The sequence below is a fragment of the Scylla paramamosain genome, chromosome 44, assembly GCF_035594125.1.
Source record: "Scylla paramamosain isolate STU-SP2022 chromosome 44, ASM3559412v1, whole genome shotgun sequence".
Taxonomy (NCBI): Eukaryota; Metazoa; Arthropoda; class Malacostraca; order Decapoda; family Portunidae; genus Scylla; species Scylla paramamosain.
The window spans coordinates 8,096,014-8,113,890 of NC_087194.1; the positions used below are offsets into that span (position 1 = coordinate 8,096,014).

Sequence of the window (17,877 nt, forward strand, 5' to 3'; positions counted from 1 at the left end):
CATTTACTGTTAGGATAAGACCTAAAGAATTAAATAATTATCTATCTATCTTTATAATCTATCAATCAATGGTATGTTAAACAATAACAATAAAAGCATTTAAGATTTTATTTGAATGTGAGACAGCCCCCCCATCAGTAACAGTCACGAGCCGCCACTGATAATAACACAAAGCCAGTAACATTTAGATGATCACGACACTCAGACACTGAGAGGGGTCACTTGCCCACTCCTAGGAAGACGCTGACATGACACAACACGACATGACACCACACAGCAACAGTTCTGAGTAGAGTCAGTGATAAGTTACGTCCTTCCGTCCTTCCGAGACATCGAAAGTAGCCATGGACTAGCCATCTGTATGGGCTACCACCATAATATGACTCACTTCATATATGGGATAGTCAGTTTTAATTGACACCATCAGATTAGGCATTTTTTTTTTTTTTTTGTGGAGGAACACCGGCCCAGGGCAAAAAAAAAAAAAAAAACTACTGAAATGCTGGTCCCTGAACAGGATCTGAAGCGGTAGTCAAAAATTGAAGGATAAGTGTCTTGAAACCTCCACCTTGAAGGAATTAAAGTCACAGGAAGGTGGAAATACAGAAGCAGGCAGGGAGTTCCAGAGTTTACCAGAGAAAGACATGAATGATTGAGAATATTGGTTAACTCTTGCATTAGAGAGATGGATAAAATAAGGGTGAGAGAAAGACGAAAGTCCTGTGCAGTGAGCCCGCGGGAGGAGGGGAGGCATACCGTTAGCAAGATCAGAAGAACAATAAGCATGAAAATCACGGTAGAAGATAGCTAGAGATGCAACATTGCGGCGATGAGAGAGAGGCTGAAGACAGTCAGAGGAGAGGAGCTGATGAGACGAAAAGCTTTTGATTCCACCCTGTCTAGAAGAGCGGTATGAGTGGAACCCCCACCCCCACCAAACATGTGAAGCATACTCCATGCATGGATGGATAAGCCCCTTGTAAAGAGTTAGCAGCTGGGGGGGGGGTGTTAGAAAAACTGGCGGAGACATCTCAAAACGCCTAACTTCATAGAAGCTGTTTTAGGTAGAGATATGTGAAGTTCCCTGTTTAGATGAATAAGAAAAAGGACAGACCGAGGATGTTCATTGTAAAAGAGTATAAGTATAAAAGAGGGAGACGGTTGAGTGTCATTGAAGAAAAGGGGATAGTTGTCTGGAAGGTTGTGTCGAGTTTATAGATTGAGGAATTAAGAACTGAAAAGGACTGTAGGATGAAAATGTATTGTGAAAACTTGACAAAACAAAAAATAAATTGGTATTAGGACAAGCTGAACTGTGAAGATGATAGGAAATGTTTATAACGTGTTTTACTTATGCTCGCCATTTTCAACAGTTAATCATTGAATGCTGAAATATATTATTACATTAAGTCTCGTGAACACGACAGTGTGATCAGAATGCAGTTAAAGTTTCATATATTGAAAACAGAGTCATTTCTAGCGACATGTCATTCCTTGCAACCATCATGGCGGCGCGACAGTTGGTGTGCCGTGAACAAGTGGGCTCCATATGACTAGGTCTTCGATGCGTCTAAAACCCCCACCGCTGGGGGACAGTAAGTAATATGTGCTTTAAGGTGCTTCGCAGCTTAAACCACCCGGTTTAATTTTCATTATCAATATTGGGTTTTGGTCTTGCATGGGGTATATATATATTACTTTCAATATGGAAAACAATAGGTAGGGGAAATAAATGGTTACACTAGGCTTTTCAACAATTCACCATACAAATCCCCAACGCATCACAACTCATCTGCCTTCCGCTCTTCTGTCTTTCTCTATTCTTCATTCTTTCTCTTTGTTTTCAGATTTACTTGCAGCTAGACTGCTATGCATAACACGCTCCTCCCCAAAGAAAAAAAAATTATGTTGCCTTACAAATTTTTTAGATACACACAACAACTTATTTAATTACCCACTGGATAAAACAATCAGCCATTATGTTGTCTGCCCCCTTTTTATATTTAACATCAAGGTTATACTCTTGCAATAATAGGCTCCACTGAGTGAGCCGCACGTTCTTGAGTTTAAAACGATTTAAAAATTGCAAAGGGCTTTGATCAGAGAAAATTGTTACTTTGGGGCCATATTCAGGCGGATACACTTCAAAATGTTTCAGAACTAGGATTATGGTGAGGATTTCTTGTTAAATAACTGATTAATTTCTTTGGGTTGGGGTGAGGTTCTTGGGAAATAACTAACTGGGTGGAGCGTCATTGGGTTGCATCAGCACAGCCTACCATCTACGGCCAAAGCAAACGGACTTAAAAAAAAAAAAAAAAAAATGGCGCTAGGGTTCGGCGGAAATCGGTTCCGGAATTGGTTACCACGGTTCCGCTAGGCCTTGCTTGGAACTGGTTCTGAGTCTTGGAGCTGGTTACGCCTTAACGGTTCCTCGTGAGTACTAATGGCTGATACTCGTGAGTTACAAATCACAAACAGTTATGCATTGTTTAAAATATGTAATCATGAATATTATTCAGGATGGTATCTACAAGTGAACGAAATGGAGTGTAAAGAAATTATGCACGAAATAGCGCCCTTTCATCCAGTATTCAAAAAAATCACATAAATGATATGAAAATAATTCGTTCATGATGGCCAATAGTATGCACCGATTTAGTGTTGCCATATGCATAATAGTTTCTTTGCACTCTGATTTGATGTCATGTGACGTCATGACATAGGGTATAAATAGTGGTGCGCGGCCGGCGACTTGCTCATGAAAAGCAAGGCGTACAGCCCGCCACCTATTACTCTCTAACTATATTTCACTTTCACCAAAACTGTTCCCTCCAACTCTCAACCCTACTTCCCCCCTCTAATTTCACCCCCACTGTCTGTCCCCCTCTTGAATCTTGAATCTTGACTTGCTCATTAACAGCAAGAGGGTTAGCCTGTCACCTTTTAGATCTCCCACTATATTTCAACTTTCACCAAACTGTTCTTCCACCCATGTTCCTTCTTTCTTTCCATTTTACTGTTCCCACAAAAAAAAAAAAAAAAAAGCTTGCTCATAAGAGCTAAAACTGCTTTAGAAAGAGGGACCTGTGACCCACTTCCTCATGAATAAACAAAGATCTTATCTTTTCAGATACTCAAAATAACTTACTTGCACGATGTACTCCAACCCTTCCTCTCTCACATTATAAGATAATATTTTTACAGGCACCAAGTCTTTTTCAAAGGCAGCATGCTAAAGGTGCACATATCGCGTTTGTACCTACTTTGCAGCGTCAGAGCATAGAAAACAGAGGTGTACATTTAATTTATTAAGCCTAAATTTCATGTAAAACAATGGCATCCAAGCGGAATAGAACAGCTCCAGTGTGGACGTACATGGAGCAGACATTGTCTGACATCATTGTATGCATGGTGTGTAAAGATAAGCTGAAGTACAGTGGAAGTACATCGAACATGATGAAACACCTGCGCACCAGACATTCCATTGAATATGAGGAGTTAAAGAAGGATGCAGATATGGAAATTGCTGCCAAGCACCCCAGACCATCCACCTCTGCTTAACCAACACTGATCGAGGCCATCACTAGGGCTCATCCCTATAAGAATGACTCGAATAAAAAGGAAAGAACTTGATACTCTGGTTGTCAGGATGATAGTGGAAGTCTTACAACCACTATCTGTTGTTGAAGACCTGGGGTTCAAGAGATTAGATATGACTTGCCAAGCTGCAGAGAGACCTTCTATTTATAATAGAGAGGTAGAGAGAGCCTGTCAAGAGCTGGAGCTAAACCTATTGTTTTAACAACAAACATATGGACATCACGACAAACAAAAGCATTAATCAGAGTAACAGCTCATTACATATACCCAGAGTTGGTCCCCAAGTCTGATGTGCTTGATATTGTTCGTATGGTTAAGTCCCATATAGGTGATAATATTGCTTAAGTGATAAGACTTGTCTGCAATAAATAAAACATTTTAGATGAAATTCACTCAATTGTGACTGGGAATGCTGCTAACATAACTGCAGCAATAAAACAAATGAATGTTCGTCATATCCCGTACTTTGCACATACTTTGAATCTAGTTGTTCAGGACTCCATTAAGAACACTGAGGATGTCCAGAAGCTAAAAGAAAAAATAAAGACTATTGTAAGTTTTTTTTTTTTTTATCCATCACAGCGTGAAGGCTTTTGATAAGCTCATGCGGGTGCAAGAGCAGCACAAGCAGGCTTCGAAAAAACTTATTCAGGATGTAGAAACTAGATGGAATTCTACATAATATATGATGGAACGATATTTAGAGCAACATGATCCCTTGACATACACTCTTTGCTATCTGGAGAAAACTTGTACTCCTTCAGAACACCATAAATGTCTTGAAACCATTTGAGGAGGCGACTAAAGAAATATCAGCCAAAAAAGTCACCTCTAATTCGAAGATATACCAATGGTGAGAGGAATTGAAGAGTACATAAATTCCATCCTTCCCACCAGGCTCCAGCCAATAAACAACCAGCACTCTCTTGGAGAACAAAAGAGACAAATGGAACAAAGGTTCTCTGCAATGGAGGGATCTTTCATCCTCAAAACTGCCACTCATTTGGATCCAGGATTTAACAAGGTTCCATTTTCTGAACATTCAAATATCAAAGTGGTAGAAGAACGCCTAGTAAACGAAATGTGTTCAGAGGATGCTCCATGCGCTGCAAGCACATCACACACTGCAGCAAAACCACTCAATATCACCGTGGTTCAAGGAAAAAAAGAAATCCCTTTGGAGTTGTTTTGATGCCAAGACAGAAAATTGTTCAGGTATCGACAGATTCATTGGCAGGCCCATACATTGAACTAAAGAGATAGCTAGATGAACCACGCATCTCTAGAGAAGATCCTCTGACATGGTGGAGGGAGCATGCCACACTGTTCCCTGTTACATATGTTCGTCTTCCTTCCTGGTCATTTCTCCTTCTTTACCTCAAAGGAATTTCAAACCCACTTCCAGTCCTTTGGGATAACATCTGCGTTCGTCCCCCTTTTTTACCTCTCAAGGGAATTTCACAACAACTTCTAGTCCTTAGGGATAATTATCTGCGATCCACTTAGATAAATATGGCCTGCATGTAGGGAGCTCTCAGTTCCAGTTCAGTCACAGTCAGAGACAGTCAGTCAGTCACCCAGTCACGAGCAGTCAGTCTTGGTCTCTCACTCAGTTCCGCTCGATCACAGTCAGCCGTGAGAGACGCTGCTCAGTTATAAATCATTTTACTTCAGAGAGAGAGAGAGAGAGTACAATCAATCGTCACGTTACAATTTCATCTCGAGTCCAGTGTGTACAAACTATCTACCTATTATTAAATCAAGAACTCTCATCATCGTGTCTTACTCGCACACATACCAACGTATCAACAAACTAGCCACGACCTCCATGCTGCCAGAATCACCGGCTCACTCCGGTCCTCCACACTACCAACACTCCAAGCATCCTCATCGACTGGCAAGTAATAAGCATCATCAGTCATCAACTCCTGAACAACAGAGGTGACAAATCAGGTCTGATAGTGGGTGGCAAAAGCTCCAGAAGCAGTGGTGGCAAAGCGGTGTTGTGCGATCGAAGACACACAAATGAGAATATCACGCCCTATTTAGGGAAGTGCGAACACTGGCCGCTCCCACATGCTCTCTCACGTGACTTGTCCCTGCCGTCCCACTTCTGCCGCCGCCTCTTGATCGCTCAGCTGCAAGACTCAAATTGTTTTACAAATGACTCTGTCATCAGATGGTATCTTATAACAAGACAAATAGTGTTAAAAAGCATGCAATTTACCGATAAGCATTATACGACAACATTATTGCGGTAATTAAAAGTACTGTAAAATGCTACGTGGCATCATCACTCAGCTTTTCAAGGTCGCTCGGACTCGCTTCCCCCTTCTCCCATGCTTTGATGATGCCACATAACATTTTACAGGAGTATTTTTAATCACTGCAATAATATTGTCATGTAATGCTTATCGGTAAATTACATGTTTTTCAATACCGTTTGTCTTGTTACAAGATACTGTAACAGCCTTAATTATCTGCCACAACCTGCAAAAAATAAGATAAAACCATTCGTAATTTAAACAAGTGGCACCTACAAGGCTGCGACAATGCAACTGTCTGTCCGTCATCTCCTAGCTACACGCATAGTACATTTTTTTGTATGCAATGTACAGACCACCGACCAGTACAGAGGAAATTAACACCTCACTATGGCAGGAATTAAATAGAGCAGGCAGGTACAGTCAGGTATGTGTGGTAGGAGATTTTAATTTTAGGAATATCGACTGGAGTCTGATTGTGGGTAACAAGGAAGCAGAGGAATTTCTTAAGGTAATTCAGGATAATTTTTTAAAACAGTCGTAGAACCCACAAGGGGGAATAATATTCTAGATTTAATTCTAACTAACAGAGAGGAAGCAGTCACGCAGGTAGAGGTTGGAGGACAGCTAGGTAACAGTGACCATAGGGAAATTAGGTACAATTTAGAATGGGAAGAAACTGTTAGAAACAAAAACACTAGTAAAATACCTGATTTTAGGAGAGCAGATTTTGAAGAATTAAAAAGGTACCTCCAAGGAGTGGACTGGCAAAGGATGCAGGGTGAGGTCAGGTCAGGGACGGAGTTCAGAGAGATAAGGCAGGATGAGAGAGGTGAGGTGAGGCGTGAGTGTGTAGGACAAGAGGAGGGAAGATGTGTCCGGAAGGGGAGGAGGAAAGAGGAAGGGGGAGATAGGTGTGAGTATGTTGGAATGTCAGGTCATGCTGAAATGAGAGAGGTGAGGTCGAGGCTAATAGCTGAGGGAGTGGAGAGGATGGTAGGGGCCGCAATGAGGGGATTAGGTGAGGTAAATGTAGATGAATTGTATAAATATTTCGTAGATAAAGTTCATACAGGTCAGTTAGCAAACATCCCGTATAGGACAATAAGATCACAAAAAAAAATGATCCTAAATGGATGATCGCTAGGTTAAAGCATTATATAGGCCGTAAGAGAAGTATATATATATATATTATATATATATATATATATATATATATATATATATATATATATATATATATATATATATATATATATATATATATATATATATATATATATATATATATATATATATATATATATATAAGAGATTAAGGGCAGGTGAAGAAGTTTTAAGGACACAATGTAATTACTTAGTTAGAACAGTCAGGAAGTTAACGAGGAAAACTAAGAACAATTATGAATTAAAGGTAGCCAGCCAGGCGAAGACGGACCCCAAGGGATTTTATCAGATATACAGGACGAAGAATAAGGATACTATAGGTCCATTAAAGGCAGCAGATGGGGAGCTGGTTAGTTCTGGGGAGGAGATTAGTAAACTTCTGAATGAGTATTTTTTAACTGTCTTCACCCAGGAAAACATGCAGGATATGCCAGGTAGTGAACAGGTGTTTAGAGCAGATGAGAATGAGAAGCTGACATATTTTAATAACTAGGGAGATAGTGGAACAGAAGATAGATAGGCTAAAAAGTTGAAGACACCCAGACAACAGAGTTCAAGACAACCCAGAGTACTTGAGGAATGCAAAGAGATTATTAGTGAGCCGTTAGTTTCTGTCTTTAGGAAATCACTGGAGTCGGGTGAAGTACCAGTAATGTGGAGGCAGGCTAATGTAGTACCCATCTTTAAGAAAGGAGATAAAACTTTAGTGTCTAATTATAGACCTGTCAGCTTAACTTCAGTTGTAGGTAAAATGTTAGAGTCAATAATAGCGAGGAACATTAGGGAACATTTCGACAAACATAACTTGATAAATCAGTCACACGCATGGCTTCACGAAGGGGAAGTCTTGCCTGACAAATTTGTTAAGTTTTTACAGTAAGGTGTACGAGGAGGTAGATAATGGTGATAGTTATGATATCTTATATCTGGACTTTAGTAAAGCATTTGACAAGGTACCCCATCAAAGGCTCCTGAGAAAGGTTAGGGCACACGGGATAGATGGGAAGGTGTTAGGTTGCATAGGGTCATGGCTTAGTGACAGGCCACGGAGAGTGGTAATAAACGGCTCGAAATCCGAGTGGGGTCATGTAATTAGTGGTGTGCCACAGGGATCATTATTAGGGCCATTGTTATTTCTAATATATATCAATGACTTGGATAGTGGAATTAGTAGTGATGTTAGTAAATTTGCGGATGACACAAAGATAGGTAGATTAATTAGGTCAGAATCGGATGCCATCACCTTTCAGGCAGATTTAGATAGAATGAATGAATGGACTGATAGATGGCAAATGCAATTTAATATCAATAAGTGCAAAGTGCTTAGCGTACGTAGAGGAAACCCACACAATAGGTACACATTAAACAACCAAACTCTGGTAGGTACAGGGTACGAGAAAGATTTAGGAGTTATAGTTAACTCGGAACTCCGTCTAGGGAAACAATGCATAGAAGCCAGAAACAGGGCAAATAGGGTACTAGGATTAATTTTTAGGAGTGTTAAAAATAGAAGGCCGGAAGTAGTATTAAAGTTATACTTGGCGCTGGTCAGACCTCATCTAGACTACGCTGTGCAGTTCTGGTCTCCACATTACAGGAAAGATATAGGTCTATTAAAATCAGTACAGAGGAGAATGACTAAAAGGATACAGGGGATGAGGAGTATTCCTTACGAGGCGAGGTTGAAGCTGTTAAATTTACATTTTTTAGAGAGACGTAGGTTAAGAGGGGACCTGATAGAAGTGTTTAAGTGTTATAAGGGTTATAACAAGGGGGATGTAGGCAAAATTCTTAGGATCAGCAACCAGGGTAAAACAAGAAATAACGGGTACAAGCTTGAAAAATTTAGGGTTAGGAAGGAGATAGGAAAAAAATGGTTCTCAAATAGAGTGGTAGATGAGTGGAACGGACTCTGTAATCATGTTGTTAATGCTAGGACACTAGAGAGCTTTAAGAGAAGATTAGACAAGTTTATGGATGGGGATAATAGATGGAAATAGGTAGGTATATTTCATACAGGGACTGCCACGTGTAAGCCTGGTCGCTTCTTGCAGCTTCCCTTATTTCTTATGTTCTTATGTTCTTAAAATGCATATGTGTATAGAACATTTTCTACTTGGAATTATACGTTCTTTAATCTCTTTCAGTATTTGTAGAAACTTGCGTTACATCCTGTATAAACATAAGCAAATTCTTTGTGAGATAAAAGGAAAGTAAATACCAACTAAACTGTGCATCCATCCACTATCCAATATCCAATCTATTCCAGAGCCTCGGTCTTTCAGGATCAGGAGTTGGTAATAATCTCTGCCAGTATTCTAGATGAGTCCTGAGCAGCGCGATAGCGGCTCCAAGACTTGGTACTCACCGCGCGTTCTACACGATTCCCCACGGAACCGATTCCGTAACCGGTTCCGCCTTATAATCGTCTGAGCAGCGTGCTGGCGGCTCCAAGACTGGTACTCACCCCGCGCTCTGGCGGCTCCAAGACTGATACCGGTCGCGCACTCAACATAATTCTCCGCGAAACCGGTTCCGGAACCGGTTCCAACGGATCCGCCAGCCCAAGGAATCAATTCCGTCAATACTTAAGTTATCAGTTCCTGCCCACCACTAATATCTACATCTATCTATCTATCTATATTTATCTATCTATCTATCTATCTATCTATCTATCTATCTATCTATCTATCTATCTATATATATATATATATATATATATATATATATATATATATATATATATATATATATATATATATATATATATATATATATATATATATATATATGTGGTATGGTAGCGTTGTTCTTATTAAGTAGCCGGGGTTCTATAATGCACTGGAAAGTCTCATGACAAAAAAACATTAATTCTATTTGATATAAGTATCTATCTATCTATCTATCTATCTATCTACCTATCTATCTATCTATCTATCTATCTATCTATCTATCTATCTATCTATATCTATATATATATATATATATATATATATATATATATATATATATATATATATATATATATATATATATATATATATATATATATATATATATATATATATATAACAGAACCTAACACTGACTATTAAATTTAGATCTTAAATATTATTCTCAGAATTTCTCCATAACTACATAGAATTAACATTTCTTAGAAGTTTCCACTTAATCTATAACATTTTGTGTAAGGTGTTTTTTTTTTTTTTATCTGACTTGTTCAACAAAAGCTGGGAACACTGGTTTTCCAGTTCTCACATATTATTGGCGTAGGGATGATGTATTCTTCTGCGCAAAGCCAAGTTCTCAATTCAAAGATATATATATATATATATATATATATATATATATATATATATATATATATATATATATATATATATATATATATATATATATATATATATATATATATATATAATGTAAATTTCTAGATTACAATTTCATTTAATATCTTTCGCCTAAGTTCTTACTGATCTCGAATATATATATATATATATATATATATATATATATATATATATATATATATATATATATATATATATATATATATATATATATATATATATATATATATATATACAAAGTTTTATTTACGATAAAAAAAAATAGAAACGTTGTCGTTCCTTTAGGTTAATCTTGACTTGATAATTCTGCATATTCATTATCGAATGATGTTAACTTCTGTATCCCCTCTGTTTATTTATTTATTTATTGATTTATTTTATTTATTTATTTGTTGATTTATTCTTTTTTTTTTTTTCTTTTACTTTTGTTCCATGACATGAGCAAACCGCCTTCATCAGCAGCCTTCCACTATTCAATAAGATATTCTAGACAGCCAGCTTTGGGTGTTCAGAAAGTTAACCAGAAAAATATATCCTCTGGCCAGGAAGACAGACAATAATACACAAAAAGCCCAGTTACATTAAATGTAACTGGGCTTTTTGTGTGTCGTCGTCGTCTAAATTTTAGACGACGACGACACTCAGGCAAGGGGGGGGGGGGTCACTTATTCGCTCCAGGAAAAATGCCGGCACACGACATGACACAGCAACAGAGCTCTGAGCAGGGTCAAGAACAATTTATGTACTTCACAAATGCCAAGAACAGCCAGAGACTAACCCCACAATAATATACATTGGGAGATGCACGACTAATATTCTTCCAAGCATTAATAGCCATATGCCCTTAACACACTCCCACATTACAGGCTCTTTACTAAGGTCTTCTCTTTACTGATATCAGACCGCTACTTAGCCCTAAACGACGCCGTACACAAAAATAGAAGGGCTCGGTCCCTTGATCATGTGACAGAGGAAGGGGAGGGAATGGGGAAGAATGGGGGCGGCCAGGCATGCGATCGCGACACCCAATTTGCCCACTTTGTCAGCGCCAACTACAGTTTAATTTATTAAACTGTAGTTAAACACTTATTAAAAAGGGCCAGTTGTAATTTGATCTTATTATAAACTGGCTTTCAATCTTGGTTGGGGTAGGGGTTCTAATATGCCAAAACAAAAGGAAGTGGGAAAATAAATAAATGGGTAAATTAGGCTTTTCAACAAAATTTCGTATACAAATCCCAACGCGCCTCAATTCATCTGCCTCCCACTCTTTTGTCTCTCTTTATTTTCTTTGTTTTTTTTCTCAGATTTACTCGCAACTAGGCTGCTCTGTGTAACAGTGTAATGGCTGTAGCTGGCCAGTCTTAGTGTTATGTGACCAGAAGACTGATGCACAGCTTTCAAAGGGCCGATTTCACAGTCACTTGGCAACGTTCCCAAGCAAGAGCCTTACTAACCTGGAAACAGGCATTACCAACACCTCGATCCAATTTCACAGTAGTTGTTTTCGTGGTTTCGGTGATCCCCAACCTGGTAACGATCATAACAAAAAGAATAACTCTTATTCGGTAATGTTGGCATGCCGGATCCCCCTTATTAGACAAAATGAGTCAAATCATGACAAAAGAACTGACCAAGCCAACACTAAAAGAAAGACATGGAAAATAGAAATATATCAGTGGTGCCTTCAACACGCCCTATCCATCCACTGCAAACATGGTTACATTTTGTGATTTAAATTCTTCCCTTTGAATATCTGCCTGACATTCACCAAACTCTACATATGTTAACCAGGCACACAATAAATAATTTCTCTCTTCCTCAATGCTACACACATACATTGTTAGACTGAAATACTTCGGGTTTTATGGAAATAGCCCTAGCTTACTAATTTTAAGACGGTGATTATTTATTTCTTTTAGTCATGATCTACCCATTGAAAGAATTAACAATTAAATTAATGAACTGAATTAATCTAAACCTAGCCTATCGGAAGCAAGCCTAGCCCTCTGATGGAAATGGTTATGTTATTTTAATATTATCTAATATTTCTCTTAGATGACAAATTCCATACATCCTATGCATATGTGAGGATTATTACAATTTCTAACCAAGGAAGCGTAGCAGATGAAATAAGGGTGACAGGTAGTGAAGTTTTCATCAGCTAGTGAAGCCATCCAAATTCTTTTTAAATTTTATCATATTACTATTATAACCTACAAAATGTTGTTGCATTGTTAAATACTTTTAATATACAATTTAGGAACTGATATAAGAGGATAAGAACTTGTGATATTTGCAAGAAATAAATGCTCTGGTAAGCTCCTTTGGGGAGGCCCAGCAGCTCTAAAGTCAACGTTACCAAAGGTTCCAATTCCTGGTAAGGACCAAAACAAACAACGCCGCGAAAAACGTCTGTGAAATCAGATCTGTTGTTGGTGATGGACATCACCACTCATTGGTAACGATCACAAAAACAGAAATCGGCTATGAAGTAAGCCCTAATGGTGGTTTAGGAAGCAGGGATGAAATCCTTTGTTAGATTAGGAGGGTATAGCGTGTGGTTAGATTTATTTCAAAGGGAAAATATAGCAAATAACAACAACGCTGCCAACGCGTTTCTTTTTCCTGGCACGTCGTTCATCGTTACTGCAGCTGGCTAGATTTTAAACCAAATGACAAATGAGTAGCAACGAGCATATTTTCTTTGTATTTATTTACTTATTTATTTATTTATTTTATTAGCAGAGGGGTGGGGAAAGGTCACATCTCGGATGATATAACGTGTGATTTGATTTAGTTTTGAAAAGTTCCTTATTGTTACATGATCAGCAGATTTATGTACGGGAGTTACTGTGACTGGTAGTATCCAGAGAACAAAAAGTCTCAGAATAAAAGATAAAAAAATCATTTTTTTTTTCTTTCTGGTAGATTTAGGCATATTTTGATTTAATATGACTTACACTTCCCTTTGATAAACGTCATTTTTTCATAATAGAAAGAGAAGAGTTTTATTGTTCTGAGAGAAGGTTCTCATTACTATATTGAAAGCACATGAAAGTCTATGATTAAAGTCTTACAAAAAAAAAAAAAAAAAGAGAGAGAGAGATGATCAGATTACCGAATCTTTATCATAAATGATTACATATTTTTATCATTATTTATCAAAAAAATACATTTTTATTTTTAAGGGCATATATATATATATATATATATATATATATATATATATATATATATATATATATATATATATATATATATATATATATTGTTCCAGACTGGTTTTGAATTATCAGTTACCGCTGGACACTGTTCATTAGTTTCTTACCTTTGTATAATAGGTAAAGTCACTCTTGGTGAGTTTCTGTGGTTTTCAGGTGGATGTCAAAGGTGAACGTATAAAAATAGGTATATTTAGATGTATGTACAAAGTTCTGGAGAAGGGTGTGGCGCGTACGGGACAACGGATGTCCTCTGCGTGATACAGCGTTACATCCTGGCAAGAGACTGCCGGAGCCGGCACAAGGGACGCTTAGCGCCTTCAAAAAGTGCTGACAGTAGAAATAGGGGCGGGTTGACCGCACTCACAGTACATGAATATATTCATAATTATAACTCTCTAATTACATAAATAAGGCAAGGGAAAAGCTTCTTATAGCTAAGAGTAATACATGCCAAAATACATTAGGGAGAGATTAACTATGGAGAATACTTAGATACTATAATGTAGGTGCTACCGATTACTTATCGATGGCAATAAAAGGAGTATGGAAAGTTCCATGGTGTGTGTGTGTGACGTAGGGTGGCGTGATCATATCCGCCCCACCCTTATCCGCCAACACCCACTATCTACACTTATGCATATACGTATACATACATTTATATTGTTAATCAGGCAAGGCATTATAAATATAATACATATTATTATTAATTATGTGACACCGTTACAATATATATATATATATATATATATATATATATATATATATATATATATATATATATATATATATATATATATATATATATATATATATATATATATATATATATATATATATATATATATATATATATATATATATATATATATATATATATATATATATATATATATATATATATATATATATATATATATATATATATATATATATATATATATATATATATATATATATATATATATATATATATATATATATATATATATATATATATATATATATATATATATATATATATTCTATAGTTTAGAAATGTATGTGGAATGTGATGAAGAGGAAACACAGAATGAATCTGGAGATCTTTACTTTTCTAACGTTTCCACCAACGGTCTTCTTCAGAGGGACTATGGCTGTGGAATTAAATTCCCCCTTCCCCGTCCCGTCCCCGACCTCACCCGCGGAGTTGGAGTATTTGAGAACAATCCCATCACCTTCCCATGCCCATGATTCACCATGGTGGCCATAATTAGTGTTGGTAGCCCTTTCAAAAAAAAAATAAATAAAATAAAATAAAATAAAAAATAATAATAATAATTCTGAGAAATGAGACAGTGAATGCGTTTTTCACTTACATTTTCACTAATATTTTTTTTTTTTTTTTTTTTGATGTACGTGGGACACCGGCCAAAGGCAACAAAAAGAAAAAAAAAATCCCATAAAAGGCCACTGAGATGCCAGTCCCCGAATAGGGTCCGAAGTGGTAGTCAAAAAGAAAGAAAAAAAAAAAAAATTGAAGGATAAGTGTCTTGAAACCTCCCTCTTGAAGTAGTTCGTCATAGGAAGGTGGAAATACAGAAGCAGGCAGGGAGTTCCAGAGTTTACCAGAGAAAGGGATGAATGATTGAGAATACGGGTTAACTCTTGCATTAGAGAGGTGGAGAGAATAAGGGTGAGAGAAAGAGTAGGGAAGGGATGCTGTTTGTAAGATATGAAGAGCAATTAGCATGAAAATAGCGATAGAAGATAGAAAGAGATGCAACATTGCGGCGATAAGAAAGATGCTGAAGACAGTCAGTTAGAGGAGAGCTGATGGAACAAAAAGTTTTTGATTCCATCTTGTCTAGAAGAGCAGTATGAGTGAAACCGCCCCTATCCCCCCTACCAGGCATGTGAAGAATACTCCATACATAAACGGATAAGGCCCTTGCAGAGTTAGCAGCTGGAAGGGCGAGAAAAACTAGCAGAGACGTCTTAGAATACCTAAATTTATAGAAGCTGTTTTTAGATAGAGATAAGATGTGAAGTTTCCAGTTCAGATTATGAGAAAAGGACAGACCGAGGATGTTCAGTGTAGAAGAGGGGGAGAGTTGAATTTCACTGAAGAAGAGGGGATAGTTGTCTGGAAGCTTGTATTGAGTTGATAGATGGAGGAATTGAGTTTTTGAGACATTGAACAATACCAAGTTTTCTCTGCCCCAATCGGAAATTTTAGAAAGATCAGAAGTCAGGCGTTCTGTGGCTTCCCTGCGTGAAATGTTTACTTACTGAAGGGTTGGACGTCTATGAAGAGACGTGGAAAAGTGCAGGGTGGTATCATCAGCGTAGGAGTGGATAGGACAAGAAGTTTGGTTTAGAAGGTCATTGTTGAATAATAAGAAGAGAGTGGGTGACAGGACAGAACCCTGAGGAACACCGCTGTTAATAGATTTAGGAGAAGAACAGTGACCGTCTACCACAGGAGCAATAGAACGGTCAGAAAAGAAGCAAACTTGAGATGAAGTTACAGTGAGAAGGATAGAAGCCATAGGAAGGTACGAGTAGTTTGGAAATCAAAGCTTTGTGCCAGACTCTATCAAAAGCTTTTGATATGTCTGAGGCAACAGCAAAAATTTCATAAAAATCTCTAAAAGAGGATGACCAAGACTCAGTAGGGAAAGCCAGAAGATCATCAGTAAAGCGACCTTGACGGAACCCGTATTGGGGATCAGATAGAAAGTTGTGAAGTGATAGATGTTTAAGAATCTTCCTGATGAGGATAGATTAAAAAACTTTTAATAGGCAGGAAATTAAAGCAATAGGATGGTAGTTTAAGGGATTAGAAAGGTCACCCTTTTTAGGAACATATAATATACATTATATAATGTAAAACAATGCATAAAGTTGATGATCTACAAGTAAATAGCAAATGAAAAAATCAGAGATATGTTGGTTACTTTGAAGATCACTCCCGCGGGTCCCGGAAGCTGTCTAGGCCTACCGGTATGAGCTGCATAGTTATGCCACACTGAGTGATTTATGCATTTATATACAACATTGTCTAATGTTTGCCAGTCACGCTCTCTGCCATGCTACACACTACTACACTGCTACACTGCTACTACTAGCAAGAGATGCTCACTTTTACAGCCAGCATGTGTGTCTCTGTGTGTGTGTGTGTGTGTGTGTTTGTGGAGTGCTTATATTAAAGAAAATGGATATCATTCTCTCTCTCTCTCTCTCTCTCTCTCTCTCTCTCTCTCTCTCTCTCTCTCTCTGGCAACTCATACCATACTCAGTGGGAGGCCGCACCGCCACGAAGTATGTTTACAATTACATAGGAACACCAACGTCTCCAGAAACATTACAAATATATCCATTTAAGCAAAGTCTGAAATGTTACATCATTCATTGTTTTCTTTTACGTTTATAAACGCATTACCTTCTATAAAAACAAATCAGTAATTGTATTATTTCCAAAAATATATGAAGGGAAGGTGAGGGTGTCTTGTCTCTCACTCCACCGAGTCAACAATTTTTCTACCCCGTTGCCGCATTTTTCAACATACCCACAGGGATATCACAAACGGCGAAGGGAAGGGGAAGGGAGAATTTAATAATGCGGCCGTAAGCTTAATCTCTCCAGATTCACCCTGTTTCCTCATCATCAAATCATATATATATATATATATATATATATATATATATATATATATATATATATATATATATATATATATATATATATATATATATATATATATATATATATATATATATATATATATATATATATATTAACAACATTACTGGTAGTGATAATCAAAGATCTCTCTCTCTCTCTCTCTCAACAGTCTGGTGAATGACGACGAGCTGGAAATGGGCGGAGCGATAATGGTTGCCATGGTGGGTGTGGGACTGGTGGCTGGCTCCCTTATTTCTCCCGCGCTGGTGGTTCTGTGGACGTCTGTATAGCTCTCTCTCTCTCTCTCTCTCTCTCTCTCTCTCTCTCTCTCTCTCTCTCTCTCTCTCTCTCTCTCTCTCTCTCTCTCTCTCTCTCTCTCTCTCTATTTTTTTATTGCTGCCAAGGACAAAAAAAATCCAATAAAAAAAAAGAAGCCCACTGAGATGCCAGTCCCCGAATAATGTCCAAAGCGATAGTAAAAAAATTGAAAGATAAATGTCTTGAAACCTCCCTCTTGAAGGAATTCAAGTCATAGGAAGGTGGAAATATAGAAGCAGGCAGGCAGTTCCAGAGTTTACCAGAGAAAGGAATGAATGATTGAG

The 17,877-nt window shown here is 37.5% G+C and overlaps 1 protein-coding gene across 3 annotated transcripts in view; it reads left to right on the top strand.

Annotated features, from left to right (window-relative positions):
- The window catches only part of LOC135094048 (equilibrative nucleoside transporter 1-like), a 199,579-nt gene extending 181,910 nt beyond the window's left edge, over nt 1–17,669 (top strand). For 2 of the 3 annotated variants that reach the window (XM_063993791.1, XM_063993796.1), the window contains exon 10: nt 17,445–17,669. In XM_063993791.1, the coding sequence (XP_063849861.1) occupies nt 17,445–17,565 (121 nt within the window). In that variant the 3' untranslated portion in view covers nt 17,566–17,669. Of the gene's footprint in view, nt 471–17,444 lie in introns of those variants that run through there. The other variant, XM_063993795.1, reaches the window with a different exon arrangement.
- Nucleotides 17,670–17,877: the final 208 nt, after the last annotated feature.